The sequence below is a fragment of the Dermacentor silvarum genome, chromosome 11 (genome assembly GCF_013339745.2).
Source record: "Dermacentor silvarum isolate Dsil-2018 chromosome 11, BIME_Dsil_1.4, whole genome shotgun sequence".
Taxonomy (NCBI): Eukaryota; Metazoa; Arthropoda; class Arachnida; order Ixodida; family Ixodidae; genus Dermacentor; species Dermacentor silvarum.
In genome coordinates this window covers 72,829,618-72,852,044 of record NC_051164.1, presented here as the reverse complement: position 1 = coordinate 72,852,044, position 22,427 = coordinate 72,829,618, and the positions used below count along the sequence as shown (strand labels likewise).

Below are 22,427 nucleotides of genomic sequence, written 5' to 3'. Positions count from 1 at the left end.
TGCCGAAGGTTGTCCGCCTTGGAGTTTTCAAGGAAATTTCGGCCGGTGCTCCTGCGATCACCTTAAAGATTTTGGAGACTGTACCATCTCAGGGTGCTTGCGCAACAATGTCGGCGCTCACTGTCGGTCACGTGGTACCTCTTTCCACATCAAGCATGTTTTAGTACTGTGACTGCTTCCGAGCGGTGAACTTACCGCGCACAATGACTCTCGACACTTGCACGGCTCCAGGCTCCTGCCTGAATGCGTACAGGCCTCCGTCGCCCAGTTGGGCGTTCCGGATTTGGAACGTTGACCGACGGTTGTTCACAGCCTCCGCGTCCTTGAACCAGCTGATGGAGCCTCCTCCGTTTGCGTTATGAATATCGACGCCTTCGTTCACGCTGATTGTCTGGCTCAGAGTGGTCGGGAAATAAACTGCAAAAGTACGGGAAGTGGTCGCGGGAGAAAGTAAACATTCAAAAGAAAAAAAAACGCACCTGAAAGAAAGTATTAAAAAAAAAAACTCTTGTGAAACATCGGTGGAAATATTACGCGCAGAGCACGCAACTTTAGTTAAATTGATCCGGAACATTGCGTATATTTTGGAGTTACACTTAGCAACCATGCGGAGCGGCTTATGTCAGACAAACAACAGAGCTATGGCGAATCACTTGTTTGGAAGTTTGTAAGGTGGAGGAAGGTTCATGAAGGGGAGAAATTGTAACCCACCCGACTGTATACCACGAGGGTAAAAAGAAAACCCAGCGAAGCCGTAGCGGTTTTCTTCGTAGCTTCGCGTTGCCGTGCGGTGCGGTGGACGAAAATTATACGGGTATTATATTTTCTACTCTTAATTTTTTCTCCTTTAGACAAATGCCGTGGACGTCAAAAACTAAACAAAAAAAAAAAATACCGGCAACCTGAGAGCACCCTGAGTAATTTACTATGTTACATTTTGTACAACCAGTTTCAGTTTTGATTCCCAAAAAGTTGACTTTTTGCTCCCGCGTGAACACGAGGCAGAAGATGGTCACGTGGGAGCAAAACAACGGCACTCGCCCCGGCTCGCTCAGTCGTCAGTTATGTATGTATGTATGTATGTATGTATGTATGTATGTATGTATGTATGTATGTATTGTATGTATGTATGTATGTATGTATGTATGTATGTATGTATGTAGTGTATGTATGTGTGTATGTGTGTGTGTGTGTGTGTGTGTGTGTGTGTGTGTGTGTGTGTGTGTGTGTGTGTGTGTGTGTGTGTGTGTGCGTGTGTGTGTGTGTGTGTGTGTGTGCATGTGCATGTGCGTGTGTGCGCGTGCGAGTATGTATGAAGGTGATAGCAAATTATTCACGGTGTTCTGGGGCTTGGCAGCATTTCCTCTAGGGTTTCGAGATCGTGGCCATTCCTTTAAAAACAAACGAAAAACAAAATGTCGCACGTCAAACACGTCAAACACGCAAACACGTCAGTACTCCACTTAAAAAAACTATAGCCTCCCCCCCACCTGCCCCCCAAAAAAATGACAGAACGGCAACGACAGACATGGGCTTCACATGTCTCTCCTGAGTGTCCCCGGGTCCATTGGGCGCTTCAACGCTACTCATTATGGAAACGAAATGTGGCCGCTCTAAAACCCCGCATAAAGAGTTTTTTGGTGGAAAATGAAGACAACGTGTATACGCACAGGCCTTCTGCATGGCCACTGAAGTGGCGGAGGTCAGTGCGCTGCCCCGGACCGAGCAGAGAAAGGCTCCGAAAACGGCTTCACTTCCGTCGGTAGAGGGCCAGACCTTTCTGAATACACCTGCGTGTAAACACCGATCAGTACGTGGACAGGCGGGTGGAAGGAGGAAGGCAAAAGAAAGGGCAACAAAGAAAAAATTCACATTAAAAGCTGCATGCATTTTGTCCTGCATACTACTTTTCGGTTGCATTGTTGCTTGAATGCATTTTTATCGCTTCTATTTATTTATTTATTTATTTATTTATTTATTTATTTATTTATTTATTTATTTATTTATTTATTTATTTATTTATTTATTTAGAATCGCCCAGTGGGCATTACAGTGTGAGAGTGATTGAACGTTTATAGAGAAAAATATTTGTGTGCGATAGAATATGTACTGACAAAACTACAAGTCACTACTATAGTAATACGGAAAGCTTAATGACACAAAGATACTTCAATAGAAAATAACAGTCAAGATCACAATGAACTGAACAAACTGCTCTCTGTTTAGCGTTATGATATTTAACGCCCAGCCCGCGTTCATTGTGCTCATCAACATGTCTTAGTGTTAATGAATGGTGCAATTGAAGATACACCTTCCAAGGATATCGTTTCCCTGATGCCGAGCGCTAACACCAAAGGCTTTTCTTGTTATTATTGTCGTTGTAGTGTTTGTCGCTGAAGTTGACCTCAAAAGTAATTGCACCATATCAAACTCAAGGAAATATGCACTCCATATAGTGGCCCGCCCCTTGTTACCATACCCACTTCCAACTTCTAAATTTCTCTAAAAACACACGTTCCTAGTCGTGCTGCAGACTGCGGCTATTGTTCTCCTAATCCAGTGCGCGTATTAAACCGGTGCAACAAACTCTACAACCATATGTCGCCTTTGAGGGCCATGTAAACCGTTTCAGTTAGTCTTGAATTTACTGGTGCCCTCTCGCAATAAATAATATTCAACAGCAACACTTTTCCCGGTACGCCCCGCCCCGCATCACCGTCCTTGGCTTCAACTGCATGTCATGACTCTGAAGCAGTGTGTGGCAAGTTAAATGTCGCGTACTTCAACTTCAGTCAGAAATTCGACGCCGTTTGTCATAACCGGCTAATCAAAATACTGCCACGGCATGATTTACATCTCTCTGTCACCAAGAGAGTGAGTAGGGATCATTTGCTGGGACGAAGAAACCATCATGAAATCATGCAGAGTGCATTCCTCCAGGTAGCGATGGATGGCGCCACCGTTTGCAGCAGAGAGAATGTTTCATGTGACACCGTCGAATTGAAAGGGCACGCTTGATCTCCATTCCAAACAGTTATTTACGATAACATTTTTCCAGCGAAATGAAAAGCTACCTGCCTACCTCTTTCTCCAACACAAGAGCTACTTAGCAGGCATCATCAAGTGATATTCCATGCTCGTATATCTTAACGCTAAGCGCTGTTATAGCATGACTAGACGCTATCTTTCGGCCTTCATAGTTTTGAGGAAGCAGGTTAAGTAGGGCAAAGAACAAACGTACCATTAGACAAAGCTCTCCACCAAACCTCACCTTCATGCTAAATGTATGACGTTTTATTCAGAAGAGTCACTATCAGGAACTTGAGAAAACCAGCGAAAAATTGAGACGCAAACACGACGGAAAGAATAGACACCACAACGCTACTATCTTCTTTCTGTCGCGTTTGCGTCTGAATTTTTTTCGCTGGTTTTTTCAAGTATATGCATGAACCAACTGGCCCAGCAAGCAGCACTTCTGCATTATCAGGCCGAACCATTCAGAAAAGCCCTCAAAATCAGACGAACAAAAAACAATGGTGAACTTACCATCGTAAGCAAAAGTTCCAAGATACTGGCGGGTATTCCAGCCGAAGTGCGTGAAGTCAACAATTTGTCCCGGTGGCGCGAAGCAAATTTGCGCGTGGTTCGCGTTTCGTGTAAAACGGTAACGCACATGAACCGACGTCAGGTCAAGTAGTGGCTCTGGAAAACGAAATTGGAAGCGCCGATGCTCCGTATGCATTCTACTTATGCGCAGTTCCAAACGCGTGCAGCAGATTGACGGCAAGAACCGTGCTTGCAAAATGTACAAGGAATAGATTGCTTCTATGAATAAGAGCTTTGACAGCAATACGAGGCAGTCCTTGTTATATAAGAACAAGAAATTCAAGGCTCACCTTGAATACGTGGACTGACAAAGCGGAAGCTTCCTCTCCGAGTGAACAGGTTTCCGTAACTGCGTCAAGAATATAAAAAAAAGAAAAGCAGTTATTTAAAATTACGTGGGAAGCGATGCGCTTTAGTAAAGAGTTCATGAAATAGCGTACCCAATTGGCTATGCATGGGCAGAAGCCCAAAAGCCAATATAGTCCCTTCGCGTTATTTTGTAAGCCCGACGATTCGCGTCCGAGACGTTGGGCGCGTAAAAACTAAAACTCCCTAATATTTGAAGTCCAACATGTTAGAACTGCTTAGAGTCTCACAATTTGTGCTTACTTGTGCTCACAATTTCTGCTTACTGTAGCTCGGCTAAAGTCTTGCAAGTGCAACATGCGCCGTAAGCTAATTCAAAAGGCAACTACGAGAACGGCCGATTGATTGATTGGTTGGTTGCTTTTCCTCTACGAGTGTCTCATTCCCGCTATGGGGGATTGGAAAAGAATCGGGTGAGTTAGAAAAATATATAGTCCAATTTGAAAATAAACTATATTGAGAAATTGGCTCTTCCTGTGGTTATCGTCGTCCGCGCTAGCATATAAGCATATCTAGCGCAGGAATAATACAGCACTATCAGCATATCTATAGCGGTAGGAATGAAGTAGTAGCTTGGGATGGTTGTGGTAGCACAGTTAAGGCATTTTCGGATCAGCATTTAGACGAAGCACAAAGAAATAATTATGAAGATCCAACACACAATCTTTAAATCTACATCAAATCGAAATAGAATCAAACTTTATTCATGAGAGAGAAACATGATTTAATGAGATGTTGCAGATGTTAGCCTGGCTATTCGCCTGCCATGCTACTCCAGGTGCTAGGTAATGATTATGATATACACAGTGATAAACATTTAACAGTACATACATGTCACACGCACACACATATTACACTATGTACAAATTTTCGTTAAGGTTCGTGGCCCGCAAGAACGTTAGCAGCGCTTTCGTGGCGCGTAACGCGCAGGTGGTGCTTTGCCATGCGCCGGAAATATTCCGCATTTCCAAGCTAGAGTCCTGTCTAAAGGTGTAATGCCACCTTTAAAGACTGTCTGCCCCACGCGTAGCGACAGCAGTCACACAGAACATGTTACAGTTCGTCAGGGGCGTCACATTGAAAGCACTCTGGCGAGTCAAGTCTCGCTTTTGAAGTAGTTCGTGTAGGCATGAAGCGAAGCTTTCGTGAAGCGCGTAATGAAAGGCTATAAATTTTCCCGCTTTATTCCTGCGTCTATGGCCTACAGGAAATTGGCTCGCACGCATGTGCATACCCGAACCCGGGCTTGGCAACGTGACAGACAACTGTTATATTGCCTGTTACTTCTTCATTTCTTATTTACTATTATGTACCGCCCGCATCATGGCCGATCGCCGTTGCGAGTTTGTGGCTCGGTGTGCAAATCATATTATTATGAACTGGCGGAGATTACCTCCAAAGATATAGATGGCATGACATAATAAGTACCGACCATTTCTTGGCCAAACCCCCCGGGTCGGATATGTGCTATAGAAAGAAAGTTATGATTATCATCATCATCAACACGCGGCAACAGTTGACAATCGGATAAAAGATTAGGCGCGAGTGGGGCCCACAATACCGAAAAAAAATGCGATTGTGATCTTATGATTAGACCGTCCGGCTGCTGCCAAGGGACACCGAGGTTCGATCCCTGCATCGGGCGCGTAATTCACTTTTTTTTATGTGCTGTCGACTGGATTTGCTGAGTCTGAAAGTCTTAATGTTTTTTTTTTTCCAAATATGAGCTATTCGTCACGGCTGCAGCAGCACCCAGCCAGCAGCTACGGTCACAAAAATCCTGGAAAGTTCGCAAAGTTTCGCTTTAAAAGACAACGTGTATTCAAAACAATGTTCTTGTGATGTGCAGGAAAAAGAGTGACGTCTGTGTGTTTTTAGGCACTTTTTATCCCCGCTTGTTTTCCAATTACGGGCACGGTTGCGAGTCTCCGGGTTCCTTCGTTATCGTATACAGTCTTCGAAATGCGAGCGCTACCATTGCGGCATGCGTGTATAAAGGCAATTGACGCACGTTAAACGTCGTGCGTGTGTGTTTGCGTGATTACAGTTTCTTCTAACAGAGCTTGTAACTGCGTTGCACACCGCCGTACCTGTACGTCTTGATCCCGTTCCGCCATGATCCCCGGTAATTTCCCGCATCGCCGTCTCGTTGGAAGGCGACTGTGCGGTGGGTTCTGTTCCACGGAGACAGTCGAAGGTCGTGGATTGCGGCAATGCAGATGGCAGAGTCCTGATTCGAAGAGCCATTGCAAACAATTGTAACGGACATCAACACTTACCGGCGTTTTCTTATCCAGTCTTTCCCTACACGTCTATTTCTAAACGAAGCCCTCAGTACCTGTGTTTCGTTCTGATTCATCACTCAAAGCGATATCTGGCTTGCGAATTGCCACCGCTTTTGCACATGTGCATAATCTGACGTGCCTGTTCCATTCGACGGGCTTGTCCCTTTTAATGATATTTGTTGTACATTGTACCTGCATATGGCCTCATGTGGCTTTTATTTGGCACTCTGAATTATTCTTTTTAGGCGGCATTCGATTTTCAATATGAGCTCTGGTGCTGGCATAATCTCGAGAAATCAGTGGACGGCCAATCGCCCCAATCTTTCTGTTCTTAAGTGAGATTAGGCCAAAATATTCTTTCGAAATGAAAGTCATGAAACATTGAAACTTTATGTTGGTCAGGTCATGCAAGCTGCCGGTTCAATGGACCGCTAATTAATGCTCACTAGAGCTTCAGGTAACAGAACATGGGGCCGCCTTAGCACGTGGTTAGAGTGGATTCTTCCGGCTACAGGCAAGCGTCTCAGAGACCTTTAAAACGCTAGAGCGTTGAAAACTTAAAACAACCTTATGCCTTAAAATTTTCGAAGCTTTAAAGAAGTTTTAAATTTCAGTATGCGCAATGGCGTTTGCTTACTACCGGGGTACTGATCGCTAGTAGTCACACCTTGTGACGCTTTCTCTATCCACAATGCCTTATGGACAATTTCTCGTGTTCGATAAGTGTTATAGTCGAAAGGAACATTTAAAACGGCAAGGTGTTAAATATTACCTAGCTGCCAAAAATTTCACCAGTACCGAAGTATAATGCACTTCATTGCTAAAGTAATAGCTTTGTCTTTGGTTGAGCCCTGTGGCACCAGGTGGCACCACTAAACCGACCGCTCACGTTTACGCCTCCTCTACTCGGGTAAACCGCAAGCGCCATTGCGTGTACCGGAACACCAGACACGCCAGAACCCTCCGCTATCTTTCTGAGGGGTATTTTCGGTTGCTTTCGGTATTTCACTTGGTTGTTTTGTTTTGTCTTCCTTTGTAATTTTGTTATAAACTATTTGCCTGCTCTCTATTACTGTTTTATACGGTTCATATGATTTCTTGTCTATTAAAAAATTGGCTGTATATCTTCTTGTTGTATCGGCCACGCCTGTCTAAAGTGTGTCATTCAGACATTCTGTACTCATCAAAACGAACAAAAATGATCTTGCGCACAGTACAACACTTACACTCTATAAAATAATTACGCAGTCGATCGGCAGAAAAACTGAGCCGAACGATGTTTCCATTTGGACGGCTTCGACTGTCAGTTACGTCGCGTATATGTGGCCGTATTTCGGGCACCGGTCAGAGCTGATTACATCATTTCCATGACACCACGCTCAGCAAAAATTCGACCATATTTGCACCAGGGGCTGCAATATCCGGCAACTGCGGCGCATGCGCAGACGGCCATCGGTGAGCACGTATTACTGTTCTGAGTGCGTGCGAGTGCGTGCAGTGCGTTCTGGAGAAAATATGCCGATGTCGGCGCGTCCTGCGGCTAATAGAATATGCCTTATTTCCACCCTGCCGACGTCTGTGCGTGTTTAATGCCACTAGTTCTCGCCACGACGAGTGTGGTACGTCGAAGCATACACTTGAACGTCAACTATAACGAAATATTAAGCCGTGTTTGAGATATTGTTTATCCAGAGGAGCGCCCATCCAAAATTTGACTGACTACGCAGGTGTTTATGAGGCACGGTGTGGTGGAGGGCTCCGTATCATTTTTGACCATTCGGTGTTCTTTAACCTACACAAGCGTTTTAAGCGTGTAATGCTTTTATCTCCCGTTGTCGGCGACCTTCAAGAGACCTTGAGAGAAACCCGAGAGCCGTTATCCGGGCCCTCAAGACGAGAATGGGCGCGATAACGAAACTGAGAACCCGCGAGACATCCGGGCATCATTGCGAGAGCAAAACGGGATCGTCTGGGCAACCAGTAAATACCTCAGAAGATGCGGTCTCTGGCCCCCAACCTCCTGCACAGGACTGCTTCACATTCGCTAGTATACTGCCCAAGCAAGTTACGAACAAAAATATTGCTTCCCATTTCTTCCTAATGTTTGTTCACAATGTCACTCAAGCTGAAACTTCGTGTACGCTGAACTTTATTTGGACACTTCCAATAGCGATGTTCAAAAGGCGGATACAGTGCACCACACACTTGATTGTCATCTTTTGGCGCTGAGACAGGGTTGGACTGTGCTCTTTTCCACGCCAGCGGTCCGTGAGTTCCGCGGCGCGGGTTTTGCGCCGCCTCCTTCGAGCAAAGGCGCCACTCTGCATGACCAGGCCGGCAGCGTCAGCGCGCCGCGGATTGTTGTTTAGGCGAGAGGAGACTTGCAACGAGGTTCGGCTCAAAACAGGTTCATTTCAGCTCAGTCAGCTTTCGGGTCTGTGTCGCGGCACCAGTCTGCTTTGCCGGTAGCCATATCATGCTTACATCTACTCTGGATTATGAGAGAGCCAGCAATTTCTTTGCGTTCCGCCTCCATCGTAATGCCGGGCTTTTCGTTTATAGCGATAGACTATCCAGACCATATATATAGCCACTCTCACGAGCTCTGCTTTATAAGGTATGAGAAAGATCAGAAGTGCTTCAAGTCGTTATTTTTGCTCTCGCGACAGAAATGTGGGCCCCGTGAAGAAAGGGATAAATGGGATGAGCTGTTTCTGCGATTATTTTTTTTAACCGTTGTGGATCAGACATCTGCACGTGTCAGACATTATCACGCAGGGACATGAAAACGGGATCGAAATACTTACATAAGTGTACGTCTCGGTGCCGTATAGCTTGAGGTCTGTGGCGCAAGTTTCCGGACACGTCACCCTAAACAAAGAGGGAAGGCGGGGAAGGATTAAAAGAGAACGTGCACTATGAACCACGGGTTAAGGGAACTAACTAGCTATTTTCGTAGCGTATTCCCGTGGCAGAAGGTCGGACTCTAATGTTCATCACTGAGGATGCTAAAACTTACGTTTTTAGAGCAAATATTTCTTTGCGAACCTTCCCGGACTTGGATGACCGTGGCCGCTGAGTGCAGCTGTCAGTACGAACACTTCAATTTCAGGACATCAGTCGTATAACGAAACGGCTTATATCCGTACTATCCCCACAGATGCGTCGGTGGCTGGTACTGTTCTCTATATAATTACTCAACAAAACAACAGACAATGCCTAAGTATCATAAGTGCAACAAGTACACGCCATAAATTGCTCCATTCCTTTACTAAAGCCGAGCCTTATTCCCCGTAGTTTGACGTGACCGCTCGGTCGGTTTCCCGCCGAGTAAAGCGGTTACTACCGCCATGCAGTTACTACCGTGCAGTTACTACCATGCTATATATATTCATCCCGAGTGATCTGCTTATATATTATTAAGAAGTCAAACGCCAAACAACGACCCCCTTGAAGCAGCTGGGGGACCGCACGTAGGAGAATCTTGCCGCGCATATACGAAGCTTCGATAATCTTCGTAGCAGCGTATAGTAGTTCATAATCGCAGATATCGAACATCTGATTTCTAAATGGAATGCCTCAAATAAAAACAAAAGCGCTGGACTCGTATTGCACATTTCCGGCATTCTTCACCACGTCCCCAGATACCGACAGTACTGAAATCCTGATCTTTGTTTTACAGCGAATCTGTATATGGCGAGGCTTCTATTCATTTTTCGTGTTCGTCAACAGATCTGCGTGTGCAAAAACTGGCCTCCCGAATTTGATGCAACATCGCTTCATTCTGTGCAAACGCTTATACGTCTCATCACTTGGATATGCATTTTCAGTAGATTAGTTACCAGTAGGCACCATTTTAAAATAAGTAGACTCTCAGGTCGGTAATAAGGGTTTCTCAAAGATTTGCCGCTCTGCGACCCGCGTCGGCCATGTGTGTGCTCGCACCGCCCTCTCTTTGTCGTCGTTCCAAGCTCTTCCGTGCCTAGTTTCCTACCGCTTTCCCGGCGTGGCTGTCCCGTCGCAGGTGTCTATTTTCCTCCGGCTCCACGAGGTGGCGGTAGCCTTCCACGTGACTGTATGCCGCCGATAAAGACTGCCGATCAAAATAAAAGTGTGTGTGCGTGTGTGTGCGTGTCTTCCTTCGGTATGACCACCGTCGCCGCTCACTCAAGATGAATAAAATTTGCTCATACCTTTGATTTAAATTCTGTGTCACCTGTCATGTGCTAAATGCCTCGCTGGTAATCCGCCTTTACAGCAGTGAAATAGCGCGTGATTTTCTTTTTTTTTTACAAAAACAATATATTTCATTTACATCTATTCCTCGTTAGTTCACTGACCACCCAAAGAGAATATACACAGACAAGTAGAAAACCATTGGCAAGTGGGAAATTACTGGCATAGCCCTTTGATAAACTTAACAAAAGAATAAAAGATAAAATATAAAGATTATGTTTATTTATAAAAGGGGGATATCCGTTGATAAGGTTAACGCAGGACTATAGTAACGGTTTCGATGGCCGTAATGCGTTTTACGTGTTCTTCTTCAGCGTTGCCCATGGGTCTCAAAACCTTAAGTTTCTTTTTTACCCTTGCATTCCGCGTAGAAAATTTGAAGGTTTTTCGCACGCCACCTACTCAGTGATATTAGGCTCGGTCTGCGTTAGAACAAGTGGAGTTTTCTTTAAAAAAATGAATGCCTTAATACCACCAACATTCCTTGTGTTCTCTCTTACGCGTCACGTCATTTTTACCAAATCCGAGATGATTACCTGCACCGTTGTAGGACAACAGTTGTTCTTCGCTGCTTGCGGTGCTAAGGTTTACAACATCGGAGATAGTGTATAATCAACCTGGCCCAAACGCTAAGCAATACCGGACGTCAACACTATAACTTCCGCTACGCGAAATGGGATTTATATCTCTTGAACCAAGGAAACATATTCTTACCAGCAAACGTGACCAAAATCGCAGTTCGTAGATGGAGCGTCGGTGTCGCAGGAAATTCTTTTTGCAGTACCTGAAATGCAAAGTCAGCTGTCATGACGGCTCCCAACTTTTCTGTTTCTTTTTTTTCTTTACCTCTTTTATCTGATCAGTCACTTGCAGTACGTTTAGGGACGAAGAGAGTAAATTATTGATCCAAGAAAAAAGGAACACCGTGCCATGGAAGCAGAACTTGATTGTATAATTTGCGATTATTGATCGCGGAATAAAGACATCTGCCGTGGAAGAAGCAAGTAAAAAATGTCGCAGTTTCGCCCGAAAGGCGAAGCATCGATTGCGATAGCAAATTAGTAGAGAGCTATTCCGAGTAGGGATAGTGGTTTTATCGGCTGCATAAACTTGGACACATTCGCTTACTAACTGAATTAACAATCGTGGTGTCAGCGCGCCCAAGCAAACATGAATAGATCACACTGAATGACCGCAGACAACTACTGTCAAAACGCCGCAGCGGGTGAAGGCTCGCGCGGTCTATCGCTTCAACGGAAACTGAGCGGCGAATGCACAGCGCATACAAAGGTCAGAGCTGTGTGGAGATAAAAGACGGTGCCGGCGACCACCAACGCGGGGCGAAGTGCAGAGGAGTTGTGCAGAGAAGTTGTTGGCAGAGGAGAAGTTGTTGGCAGTGGAGAAGCACAATAAAATATTTGGAGGACGCTTAGGCTTCGTCTTTAAGAGTGGAACGCGATATCAGTCAGAGATCTCTGGCTGCCCATGAGGCTTTCCGGCAACTGCAGGTATTTTTTATTGCGATAGCAATTATATGGACACTCCAAAGCAGATTTCTGCCGTCGGCGTCTCCATCGTCGTCGCCGTCGCCGTCGTCGTGAGGTTCCGTATGACGTCAATGGAGATGAAATCGTCGCCGCGCGCCAAACGCTGTATGTGCGAGTGAAGGGCGCGAGGGACACGCGCTTTCACGGGGAGTGAACGCACGGCGGAGAACAAACGCGCGTTCTGCGCCGTGCTCCCTTAAGAGGTGCAGAAGTAGGCGTCTCTTTCCTCCTTTACAATCACCATATATGTAGAGCAAACGCGCCTTCTTCCGACGCGCAAAAGGCCGGGGGGGGGGGGGGAGGGAGAGGGAAGGGAGGCGACGTTTAGCTGCGGCACCAAGTGCCTATTTATATCAGAGGCTCCGGCAACAGTCACCAACGCCGCACGCATTTTGTGCGAACGCGAGCAAAACGCTGACGGCGTCGACAGCAGTTATGCGTGTTGCCGGTGCTGCGGCATGTCCAAGTTTATACAGCTGATAAAGCTACTATCATTACTCCGTATGGCTCTCTACAAATTTGCTATCGCAATTGATGCTTCGCCTTTCAGGTGAAACTGCGACAACTTTGTTGTTCTCCAACTTCGCCTCCGCATGCGGCTTCCGTAGGGAGCCTATATATATATATATATATATGCAAGCGCTGCAAAAGCGCAGTAAACCAGCGCTTGCATGTAGGCTGGAAGGAGGAAATAAACTTTATTGAGGACAAGGGGAGGGGGAGGGGGGAGCCGAGGTCAGGCAGAGGGGGCTAGAGTGGCGTCCAGCTGGCCGCGACCTTCGCCACCCAGTCCGCCAGCCCGGCTTGGGTTTGAGGGTTAGTAGATTTTAGTACGGAGTCCCACGCCTCCTGTGAGGGAGCTTGCCGCAGCAGATTTCTTGGGGGAGGGTTATTCCCGCAACCCCATAGAATATGATGCTGATCAGCTGGATCTGTGTAGCAATATTTACATTTTGAATTATAGTCGCCTTTGGATAGATAAGATAGAATTTTGGGGAACATAACAGTACATGTTTGCGCCCTGCGGAGATCCGTGGCTTGCTTTCTACTAAGGGAAGAATCCGGTGGTGGATATATCCGCCGGTCCTCCCTGTACGCGGTGACAATTTCATTGTAGTTGTGACTGGGTGTCGTTCCACCTGGTAGCGGTCCCGGACATGCCTCCACCGCCCGGTTAATTAATTCTCGGGCAGCACGGTGGGCCATTTCGTTCCCACCATTCCCAGAGTGGGCCGGCATCCAGATAAGCATAACCTTGCCAGCCGGTTCGCTCAGTATTTCGGAGGCTCGTGGGCCTACCGACCCTTGCATGTAACTTCGAAAAGCTGACATGGAGTCCGATATTATGAAGCTGTATCGCGATGCTGCTATACCAAGCGGAATTGCGGCTTCCTCGGCTTCGTGAATGGAGCCTGCGCTTATTTTACGTGAGCTCACTGTCTGGCCTTCGTTGTTGACTGCTGCAATTGTGAACGTGTGCACATGAGCGCTCTCCTGTGCAGCGTCCACGTATATAGCTGGCTTGCTGCTAAGGCGGCGGCCGAGCGCCTCGGCCCGAGCCTTCCTCCTGCCTACATTGTTTTCTCCCATGTTTTTGGGAAGGGGGGGGGGGGATGATAATTTTATTCCTAATGCTGTTGGGAATACGAATTCTATCCGTTATGCCGGCAACGGGGCGGAGATTCATGGCTTCCAGAATTTTGTGTCCTTGAGCAGAACGTGAGAGGCGCCACAGTTGAGCAGCCTTATGTGCTTCAATTATTTCTTCTATAGTGTTATGCACTCCGAGGTCTAGGAAACGCAGGCTACTGGTGCCCTTAGGGATTCCCAATGCTGTTTTGTAGACGGTCCTGATCATGGTACTGAGTATTTTCAAGTCAGATTTTCGGAGGTAGAGATATGGGCACGTGTAGGCCAGCCTTCCAATGAAGAAGGCTTGGACTAGTCTGCATGCCTCATTTTCTTTCACTCCCTGATTCCGATTTGTCACCCTTCTGAGCATATTACTGAGCTGTCGGACTGTAGTTCGTAGCTTGCCACTCACTGAATTCTGGGCCTTTTCTTGGATGTACAAACCGAGTACTCGAATGGTTGGTACGATTGGTACCTGCGCACCGTCGATTAGAATTTTATACTTGTCTATGGCGTTAGGGAGCTTCCTGCACATTAAGAAGAGTTCCGACTTTGCCGGAGAGCACTCGAGCCCGTTCTTACGAGCATGTCGTTAGACTTCATCTGCAGCCCTCTGCAGCGCTTCCACCACCTCATCTGAAAATCCAGTACGCGTCCGTATGGTCACGTCATCCACATAGATAGCGTGTCGTATGTGCGGGATTGCCGATAATTTTCTTGCAAGTGGATACACTGCAACGTTAAATAGAAAGGGAGAAAGGACAGCCCCTTGAGGGGTACCGCAAGTTCCTAAGGAGATCTTGTCGCTGCAGGCAGTGCCAAAATGAAGTGTTGCAGTTCGGTCGCGCAGGAAAGCCTTTATATAGGTGTGGGTTCTGTCGCCAACCCCTAGAGCTGAAAGACCCTCGAGAATAGCTCGATGCGCCACATTATCAAATGCTTTCTTAATGTCGAGTCCCAGAATTGTTCTGGTTACTCCAGGGATCGCTGGATCTAAAATCTCTCTCTGCAGTTGCCATAAAATATCCTGGGCTGAGACGTTGGGGCGGAATCCGACCATGGTCGGGGGAAAGAGCTGCTTCGTGTCCGTGAACTCGACAAGTCGACTCAAGACCACATGTTCCATCGCTTTTCCCAGGCATGATGTGATTGAAATAGGGCGAAGGTTTTCTATTTTAAGAGGTTTGCCGGGCTTGGGTATAAAGATTACTTTTGCGTCTTTCAATTCAGGAGGAATGGAACCATCGTGCCAATAATCATTAAACAGTTTGGTGATGGCGTCAATAGAAACTCCATCCAAATTCCGGAGCATTTTATTGGTTACTCTATTGTTGCCTGCCGCCGATGTGGAGCGTAGGCTGGCCAGGGCCGCACGAACCTCTGCTCCAGTCAAATCTTGGTCCTGATCGGCATTGGGAGCACCTTTATACGGTTCGTAAGAGTCACTATCGACTCTGGTGTTTAGGTATGTGGAGCAGAGAAGGTCCAACACTGGCTTTTCCCCACCTGGAAAGGAGTGTAAGATCTTCGCCTCTTGAGAGGCGCCCTTCGATTGGTCTGGATCGAGTAGGTGTTTTAGCAATGTCCGGGGGTTTTTGCTACCCAGCTGTCCATTAATCCTATCACAGATTTGATACCACTGCGATGAACGAAGGAGTGTCGAGTAGTCCTGAATCTCTTGGTCGAGTCCCGCCAGACGAAGTTTAAGCTGACGGTAACCATTCAGCTTGTAGCATTTGCTGTTGTTCCCAGAGGTTAATTAACTTGGAGTCCGGTTTATGGCCGTTATCCTCGAAAGGAATCTCTGTTGTATGTTTATTGGCATCCCCTATCAGTTCCCTGACCCATCGACCTAGGTCCGTGATGCTAGACGGGGCTTTTCTATTACGTTCGAATCTGAAGAGATCCCACTTTGTGTGTTTCGTGACGAATTTCCTCTGTTTTCCCGGTGTGAAAGAAACCCGCGAATACACGCAGAATTGCCGCTCGACTGGCCGCTCGAGGCACTTTGCGTGTATTCGCGGGCTTCTTTCACGCTCGGAAAAAGACATTTATGTAGCACGTATTGAGCAACAGAAAGCTGTATCGGGAGTTTTTCATGTTGCTCTGCAACTTGCTCATTGACACTTTGATAATTAGGACAGTACTTCTCGAGTTGGGTAATTAATTACAATTAATAAATTAAATCTCAGTAACGAAAAAATTACTGGCGGCTACTCCACTGCACTGGAAACAATACGCACTAGGTTTGCTTCGCGTAACGCCGTTCCTCTTTTTTTAAATCGTGCTGCGTGATAGCTGGGACACCCTGTATATATATATATATATATATATATATATATATATATATATATATATATATGCACGTATAGCTTTGGCCAAGAGAAAACGGTGACTGTTCTCCTTCCATCAAAAGCACTATATAGCTTTTATGCTTTTGATGGAAGGAGAGCAGTCAGCGTTTTCTCTTGGCCAAAGCTATATATATATATATATATATATATATATATATATATACATATATTGAAGCCCCGCACCTCCACCACTTATAGGAACCGTTTTTTCCAGCCGAGCTCGAGCTACGACGACGAAGAACAAACTGCGGGGCTGACGATGATAAATACAGACGAGGAATTTGTACAAGTGATGATGATGTGTACAGATGAAGAAGAGTCAGTCATGGGTTGCGCTCACAATATATATATATATATATATATATATATATATATATATATATATATATATATATAGTGCTTGTGATGCAAGGAAAGCAGTCAATGATCAATGAGTCGTGCCTCCCACGTGTACGCGCGGCTCAGTGGCTAGGGAGGAGTTGAGAGGGAATGTATAGTTAGGAAGTGAGTGAAGGGAAGGAGGCAAGCGTCAGCATGTCCGCGACGCGTGTCTATGCTCCGTATACACAACCACCGCTAGTGCGAACTCCTCTCACACTCCACTCCTCGGTTGACCTACTTTTTAAGCGACGCTTTATAGGCTGACAAGTTTCGGCGGTGGTGGCGATGGTGGCGGCGTCACGCTGAAAAGTAGACCGATCCCGGCGATAGTGCAGAAAGGGTAAAAGCTCATTGGCACATACCAGGGACGAAAAAGAAAGAGGGAAATGAAGGAAGAAAGAGAGAAAGACCGAGAGAAAGGGAGAGAGAGAACGAAAGGTAGAAAATCACCACGAAGGTCAAAGAACGAAAGAAAGAGAAAGAAAGAGAGGGAGAGAAAGATAGAGAGAAAGAGAGAGAAAAGAGAGAGAAAGAAAATGACCTCGAAGGTCCGAGAAACATAGAAAGAGAGAAAGAGAGAGAAAATAAGAAATAGATGTAGAATGAGAGAGAGAAAAAGGAAGAGAGAAAAAGATAGAAAGACAGATAGGAGACAGAGAGAAAGAAAATCACCACGAAGGTCAGATGAGGGTAAGCGAATTTCTCGACAGGGCAAGGGCTGGTGATTCTGGTGAGGCGCGCCATTGGTTGGCGCGCCTCGCGCTCTCCCCCTCCGACGCGAGTAATGGACCGCGCGACCCCCTCCCCGTTCTCATTTTCATCTACCCCCTCTCAAAGCATTCTCACAGGGCGAAAGGGGTCACTCCAACCACTTTCCCCCTGTTGAGCTTTTCTTTTCCTCTCCTCTCCCGCTAGGTCACGTGGCCCCCTTTTTTTAACGCAACAACGACGGCACAGAGTCCACATAGCAGCTTCGCTGTAAAAGTGGCGGGCCTTTAACATCATGCGCCGGTATCGCGAGACATCGGAGAAAACACCTGGTGAACTTCCTACGGAGCCGATAAATGAGGGCTGCAATGTAGATTTCATTCGTTTCAACCAAAGCAGCTGCACAAGGTTATTCTGCAACATATCCAAAACTGCTCATCTAAGCGGCAATCGCTTCTGTGTGGTAAGAAGCAGGTAGATTACATTTCGCAAGAAGCACGACATCTTCTTTCAAACACTTCAATACAGCTAACAACTATCGCGTTTGTTGTCGTCTTTTTCCACAGCTGGAGAAAACATTGCTACCCGCCGCGGTGGCTCAGTCAGCTAAGGCGTTGCGCTGCTGAGCACGAGATGGCGGTATCGAATCCCGGCCGCGGCGGCCACATTTCGATGGGGGCGAAATGCAAAAACGCCCGTGTGCTTGCGTTGTATTGCACGTTAAAGAACCCCAGGTGGTCAAAATTAATCCGGAGCCCTCCACTACGGCGTGCCTCATAATCAGAACTGGCTTTGGAACTTAAAACCCCAGAAAGAAGAAGAAAATATTGCTGCTGGCGCTATCTTGAAAGTGATCGCCTTATGTTAAGAACGGACAGACGCTTGGACCGCTTTCTCGTTGGGAAACCGCAGAAATGCTTACGCATTTAAAAATTCAGTGCCATTTCACTCTGTGAAGGTGGATGACCAGCGAAGCTGCGTATGTGGTGATTGACCGTTGCTCCGGTGAAACGTTCGAAGTTTGCGGAATCGGGGCCACATGGACGGTTCGCATTTCGTTCCGCCTCGCGGTCCTGGACGCTTGGCGTCCGCGGCCCGCTCATCGTCGGTGGTCTCCTCCCGCCGCCGCCGCGCACATTCCCTTTTCTGTTCACGCCTTATAGTTCTTGGTAGGCACGCTGTTCTTCTTCAGACCGTGCAACACGCGGCCTAGCCATTTCACAGTCAGATCAGAACATAAGACACTCAGATTGCTAAGCAGTAGTTTGAATACGCGGGCTGGCGTATATGTACATATGTACGCTGCGAACGCAGACATGGCTGACGCGGATCAAAGGGTAGTATCTGTTCTTATCAACTTAATATCTGATACGGGTTGCATTAGGACCTAAGATATTCAACTTATTTTTGCAAGTTGGCGGAGTGGTTGAAGCATTCCTCACCTCCGCCGCGGGTCGGCTCGGTATTGCACTAACGTCGGGATCGGCCCACGTTTTTGGTCTACGGACATCGATCCGCTATAAACTACCCATATACAGCTTCGCTGTAAAAAGTTACAGTGACGTTTCATCTCGTGAACGCGGGTTACGCGCATGCGTATGGACGTCGCGAACAGGCACAGCGAGCACCGCTGGGCGCCCTCGAAGCACAAATGGAAAGGGCGCGAACCCCGCGATTCTCTTCTCCGCCTCCAGGCGCCTTCCTCCACCGGCGCTCGCTTGCCTCGCGGCGTCAGGCGTAATTTCGCCGATTTGACAGACGGGGCATCTACGCATGCGCGTAAAAATTATGCAGAAATCGTCGACGATGATTGTACGTTAAGCGAACAGCCGAACGCTTTTTGAAAGCTACTCGATTCTTTAGAGGAAATATGCGCTTGAACGCGTCTGTTTCTTGCAATGAGGGCATTTAGGTAGCAATCGTTGTTTCATTGCGTTAATTCCAAGGACGACTGAACCGTCATCTTGTCTCAGCAGACTGAGACAAGATGCCAACACCCCAATTTTATGCAGTATTCAAGAAATTTCTGGCAAAATTACTTCCTGTGGAGTGTCCCTCATCGCCCAGTGGATACCCTCGCACGTGGGCATCTCTGGAAATGAAGAAGCTGATCGCCTCGCTTCAAGTTGTGCCCACCACGAATGTGACTGCCCTGACATTTCCTGCATGCTTGAAAACGCTCGTCTTCTGATACGCCGACACCTCCTAAAGCAGCACCCAGAGCGGCGTGTTGCAGACGGATCGTTCTCTCCCCGTGTTCGTGGACGAGGTTTGCCCCGTCGTGCTAGAGCACTGCTATATAAGTTAAGGGTTGCATCTGTGTTGGTGCGCGAGCGCCCATACCGACAAGGACGTGTGGACAGCCCATCGTGTACATTTTGTGGCTCCTGTGAGACACTTGAACATCTCGTTTGAGAGTGTCCCGCATTCGTTGCGCAGCGCGCATTGCTAATTAAGGAATATGTACTTATTGGACTGCAATGTGCGACCCTTGATGATTGCCTCTTTCCAAGAGGGTGCGCTTCCCGACGTGACCAGGCTCATCGAGTCCTGCTAACTTTTCTTAAGGACACTGACTTGGCCTCCCGTGTATAGACATATTTGTATTTTGTTCTTTTCTGTCTGTGTCTCCGTCATTTCTTCATTTCTTCTTTTCTTTCCTCGTGTTTTCATTTCCTCTATTCCCTCCTCCTGAAAGAGTAGGCAGGCGTTGTGCCCCTCTCGGTGGCAGTTGTCAACTTGCTCCCTCCCTATTTCCTTCGTGTCCTTGTGTTATATGTACACAAACGAAATAATAATAATAATGAACCGTTAACCAGTACATCTGTAGCTGGGCCGGAGCCCTCTCCTTCAGTCGCCAGAGGGAGAAAATTGGCGGGAAAAATTGAAGGCGCTCCTCCACCGCATTTTAACCTTCAAACGGCCCAATGTTATCGAACGACAGCACGCGTCGGCAGTCCAAGCTATTTGCTTACACGCACAACTATCAGTAATGTGCCGAAGCAGAGTCTTCAAAGAAGCCAGGTTCTTCATTCGCATTGTCGCCAATTGTCTATCTACGCAACCTCCGAAATAGCCCTGGGTGTTCATTGAAATTTGACGAAATATTTATTTTACCGTTGAAAATGCCATATCAAGAACTCGTACGTTTGTGAGAAGTGCGTTTACGTCAGAGGTTTTGTAACATTATATATTTACTTGCCTTTAAAAGAAATAAAAGAACAGCTACTCCTACTTTGTGAGGACGGGACTTAGTAGAAGCTGTGAGTGTCAGATGTGAATTGGTAGAAGCAGTAATACTGTGTGAACGCTGGAGTACGCTTATAGTATTTCTATTGGTAAATTGTGATTGTCTTAGTAAGGATAACAGATGTGCGGAAAAGTTTGCAGAACACCGCATTAGCAATATAATTAAACCTATTTTTTGCTGGTGCAGCCCTGCAACGTGGAATTGAGCAGATTGAATTGATCACACAAGCACACGACGGCTGTACCATCTCATTTCAGACTGCATGTATAGGCTATCAATATATATATATATATATATATATATATTCGCGGCACCTATGCAATTCAAGCATTTGCACGCTGCTGCATTTGAAAAATTCTAATTTCAAAACACAATTTCTTGCAGCACTCGGTCTATCTATAGACATCTCGAAACAGACACGGAACTACCGAACACTAAATGCGCACTCTTGATGCGCACTACAGTTGGCGACACATTATCTGCTGCATATTCGCGACCTGAGGAGTCAGTGCTGCACCGTCTAGAGCTAATGTATATACACTGGATACGCAACGCGATTAGTTTTTTTCTTCTCTTAAACCTGGTGTTCATTCTAAGATTCTGAGGCACGATTGACCACACTCACCCTGTGTCCCACTCGGCTTCACGCACACCATCAAAGCGATTAGCAGGTAAACACCCCGTGTCACTTGTGTCCCATGCATGGGCGTTGAGGAAGGGGCCGGGAGGAGAGGTAATCCTTCCGAAGCCACTCAGCACGTTGTCTCAATCGGCGCACAGAAATTCATAGACGCGGTTAGGCGGTGACAATTGACGTCGCCCGCACGGCGGCCAAGCCTTCGTCCCCGCAAAGGGGTCCTCTCGCGATTACGCTCGGGTCTCGTTTCCGGCGGCACGAGCCGGCGTTTGCGCGGATGTTGCCTCCACCGCGAAGAACCGATACGCCGGGCGGGAGAGAGAGAGTTCGCGTGGTGACATCCCGGAAGCATCCGTCGCCCCAAGTCTAGCTCCACGCGGTTTTGTCACACCAAGGGTCTGCCACGGTGGCACGCCTTCCAAGAAGGAATCAGATATGAACTGGTCTCCCTGATATTGCCCGAAGGGGGTTCTACGAGCTTGGCGTCTCAGTCCTTCCTTGTGCGTTGTGTTTTAGGACAAGAGAGAGAGAGAAAAAATGTGGTTGATCCCTCTTATATAGGAATCGGTATAGAACACGAAAGTGAAACGTGTCTTCACAGAAGTAGTGTAATGTTTATTGCACATTGATATATAATGTCTATTGGTGTTTTGTGGCTAAAGCGCCCTTAGGCGTTGATGCACCCACGCTGACGCCTGGTGGCACGTCTCCTCCATCACGACTACCAACGTCGATGACCATGAGCAACCGTCGTGCATATGGAAGCTGCACTACGCTGCACACGCTAGCACAACGCGAAAGACGAAGCACGTAACTGACACACTAATACAACGCGCAAGACAAAGCACGTAACTGAATCGTCGCCGAGTCAAATCAGCGCGTACAGCGCGTCGTAATTGCAGCCTCCGCGATCAACTTCAGAAACATTTTCAGAGCTAATTGCGGAGGCCACGCTCCGCTGTGCTGAGTACGGTGAACGCCACCTAGTAGTGCTTCTCGAGAACGCGTTGGTAGTGCTTCTTGATGCCAGCGTCCCTTCGAATGCTGGCATCGAGGCGTCGAAGTGCTGAGACCACCGAAGCGTTCACTGTCGGTGCGCGTTAGTGTCATAATGCAGTACTTCTCTTTTCTGCTCGTAGGCGGCGGCACCGCCCCGAGCAAGAGCGCGGGTACACGGAGGAGTGTTAGATATATAAGGCGCGTCTGTGTAGCTCTCTGCAAATGCGTTTGTGGCGCAATGGGTTAAACGCTCGGCGATCTATCGTCGCGGACCGAGAGGTCGTGGGTTCGATTTCCAAATTTTGCATGTTTGTGGAACTTTTTCTTCTGGTTTCTTTCTTTGTATTATGTTCGTGTATGTTCGTGTGACGTATTTCCGTGACGGAAATACGTCAGTGAAGTCTTGGTGGACCCCGGCATAAAACA

General features: G+C 47.0%; 2 protein-coding genes and 1 pseudogene across 2 annotated transcripts in view; 1 reads left to right on the top strand and 2 right to left on the bottom strand.

Moving 5' to 3' along the window:
- The window catches only part of LOC119433883 (receptor-type tyrosine-protein phosphatase kappa), a 66,493-nt gene extending 64,810 nt beyond the window's left edge, over positions 1-1,683 (bottom strand). The window contains exons 1-2 of the mRNA XM_037701166.2: positions 1,671-1,683; positions 196-417 (exon numbers count right to left, since the gene is read on the bottom strand). Of these exons, the coding sequence (XP_037557094.2) occupies positions 196-417; positions 1,671-1,683 (235 nt within the window). The remainder of the gene's footprint in view (positions 1-195; positions 418-1,670) is intronic.
- A 4,227-nt stretch (positions 1,684-5,910) lies between these two features.
- On the bottom strand, positions 5,911-21,276 carry LOC119432671 (uncharacterized). Its single transcript, XM_037699827.2, has 4 exons — positions 20,991-21,276; positions 11,208-11,277; positions 9,065-9,128; positions 5,911-6,202 (listed from the first exon to the last, which is right to left on the bottom strand). Exons 1-4 carry the CDS (start codon positions 21,067-21,069, stop codon positions 6,026-6,028), a joined length of 390 nt encoding a protein of 129 aa, XP_037555755.1. The 5' UTR covers positions 21,070-21,276; the 3' UTR covers positions 5,911-6,025.
- LOC119434179 (U2 spliceosomal RNA) lies at positions 18,432-18,611 on the top strand (annotated as a pseudogene).
- Positions 21,277-22,427: the final 1,151 nt, after the last annotated feature.

Coding starts and splice junctions, on each gene's coding strand:
- LOC119432671 (XM_037699827.2), bottom strand. CDS start 21,069: ATGCATGGGACACAAGTGACACGGGGTGTTTACCTGCTAATCGCTTTG. Junction 11,278..20,990: donor GAAGCCGAGTGGGACACAGG/GTGAGTGTGGTC, acceptor TTTGCATTTCAG/GTACTGCAAAAAGAATTTCC. Junction 9,129..11,207: donor GATTTTGGTCACGTTTGCTG/GTAAGAATATGT, acceptor CTCTTTGTTTAG/GGTGACGTGTCCGGAAACTT.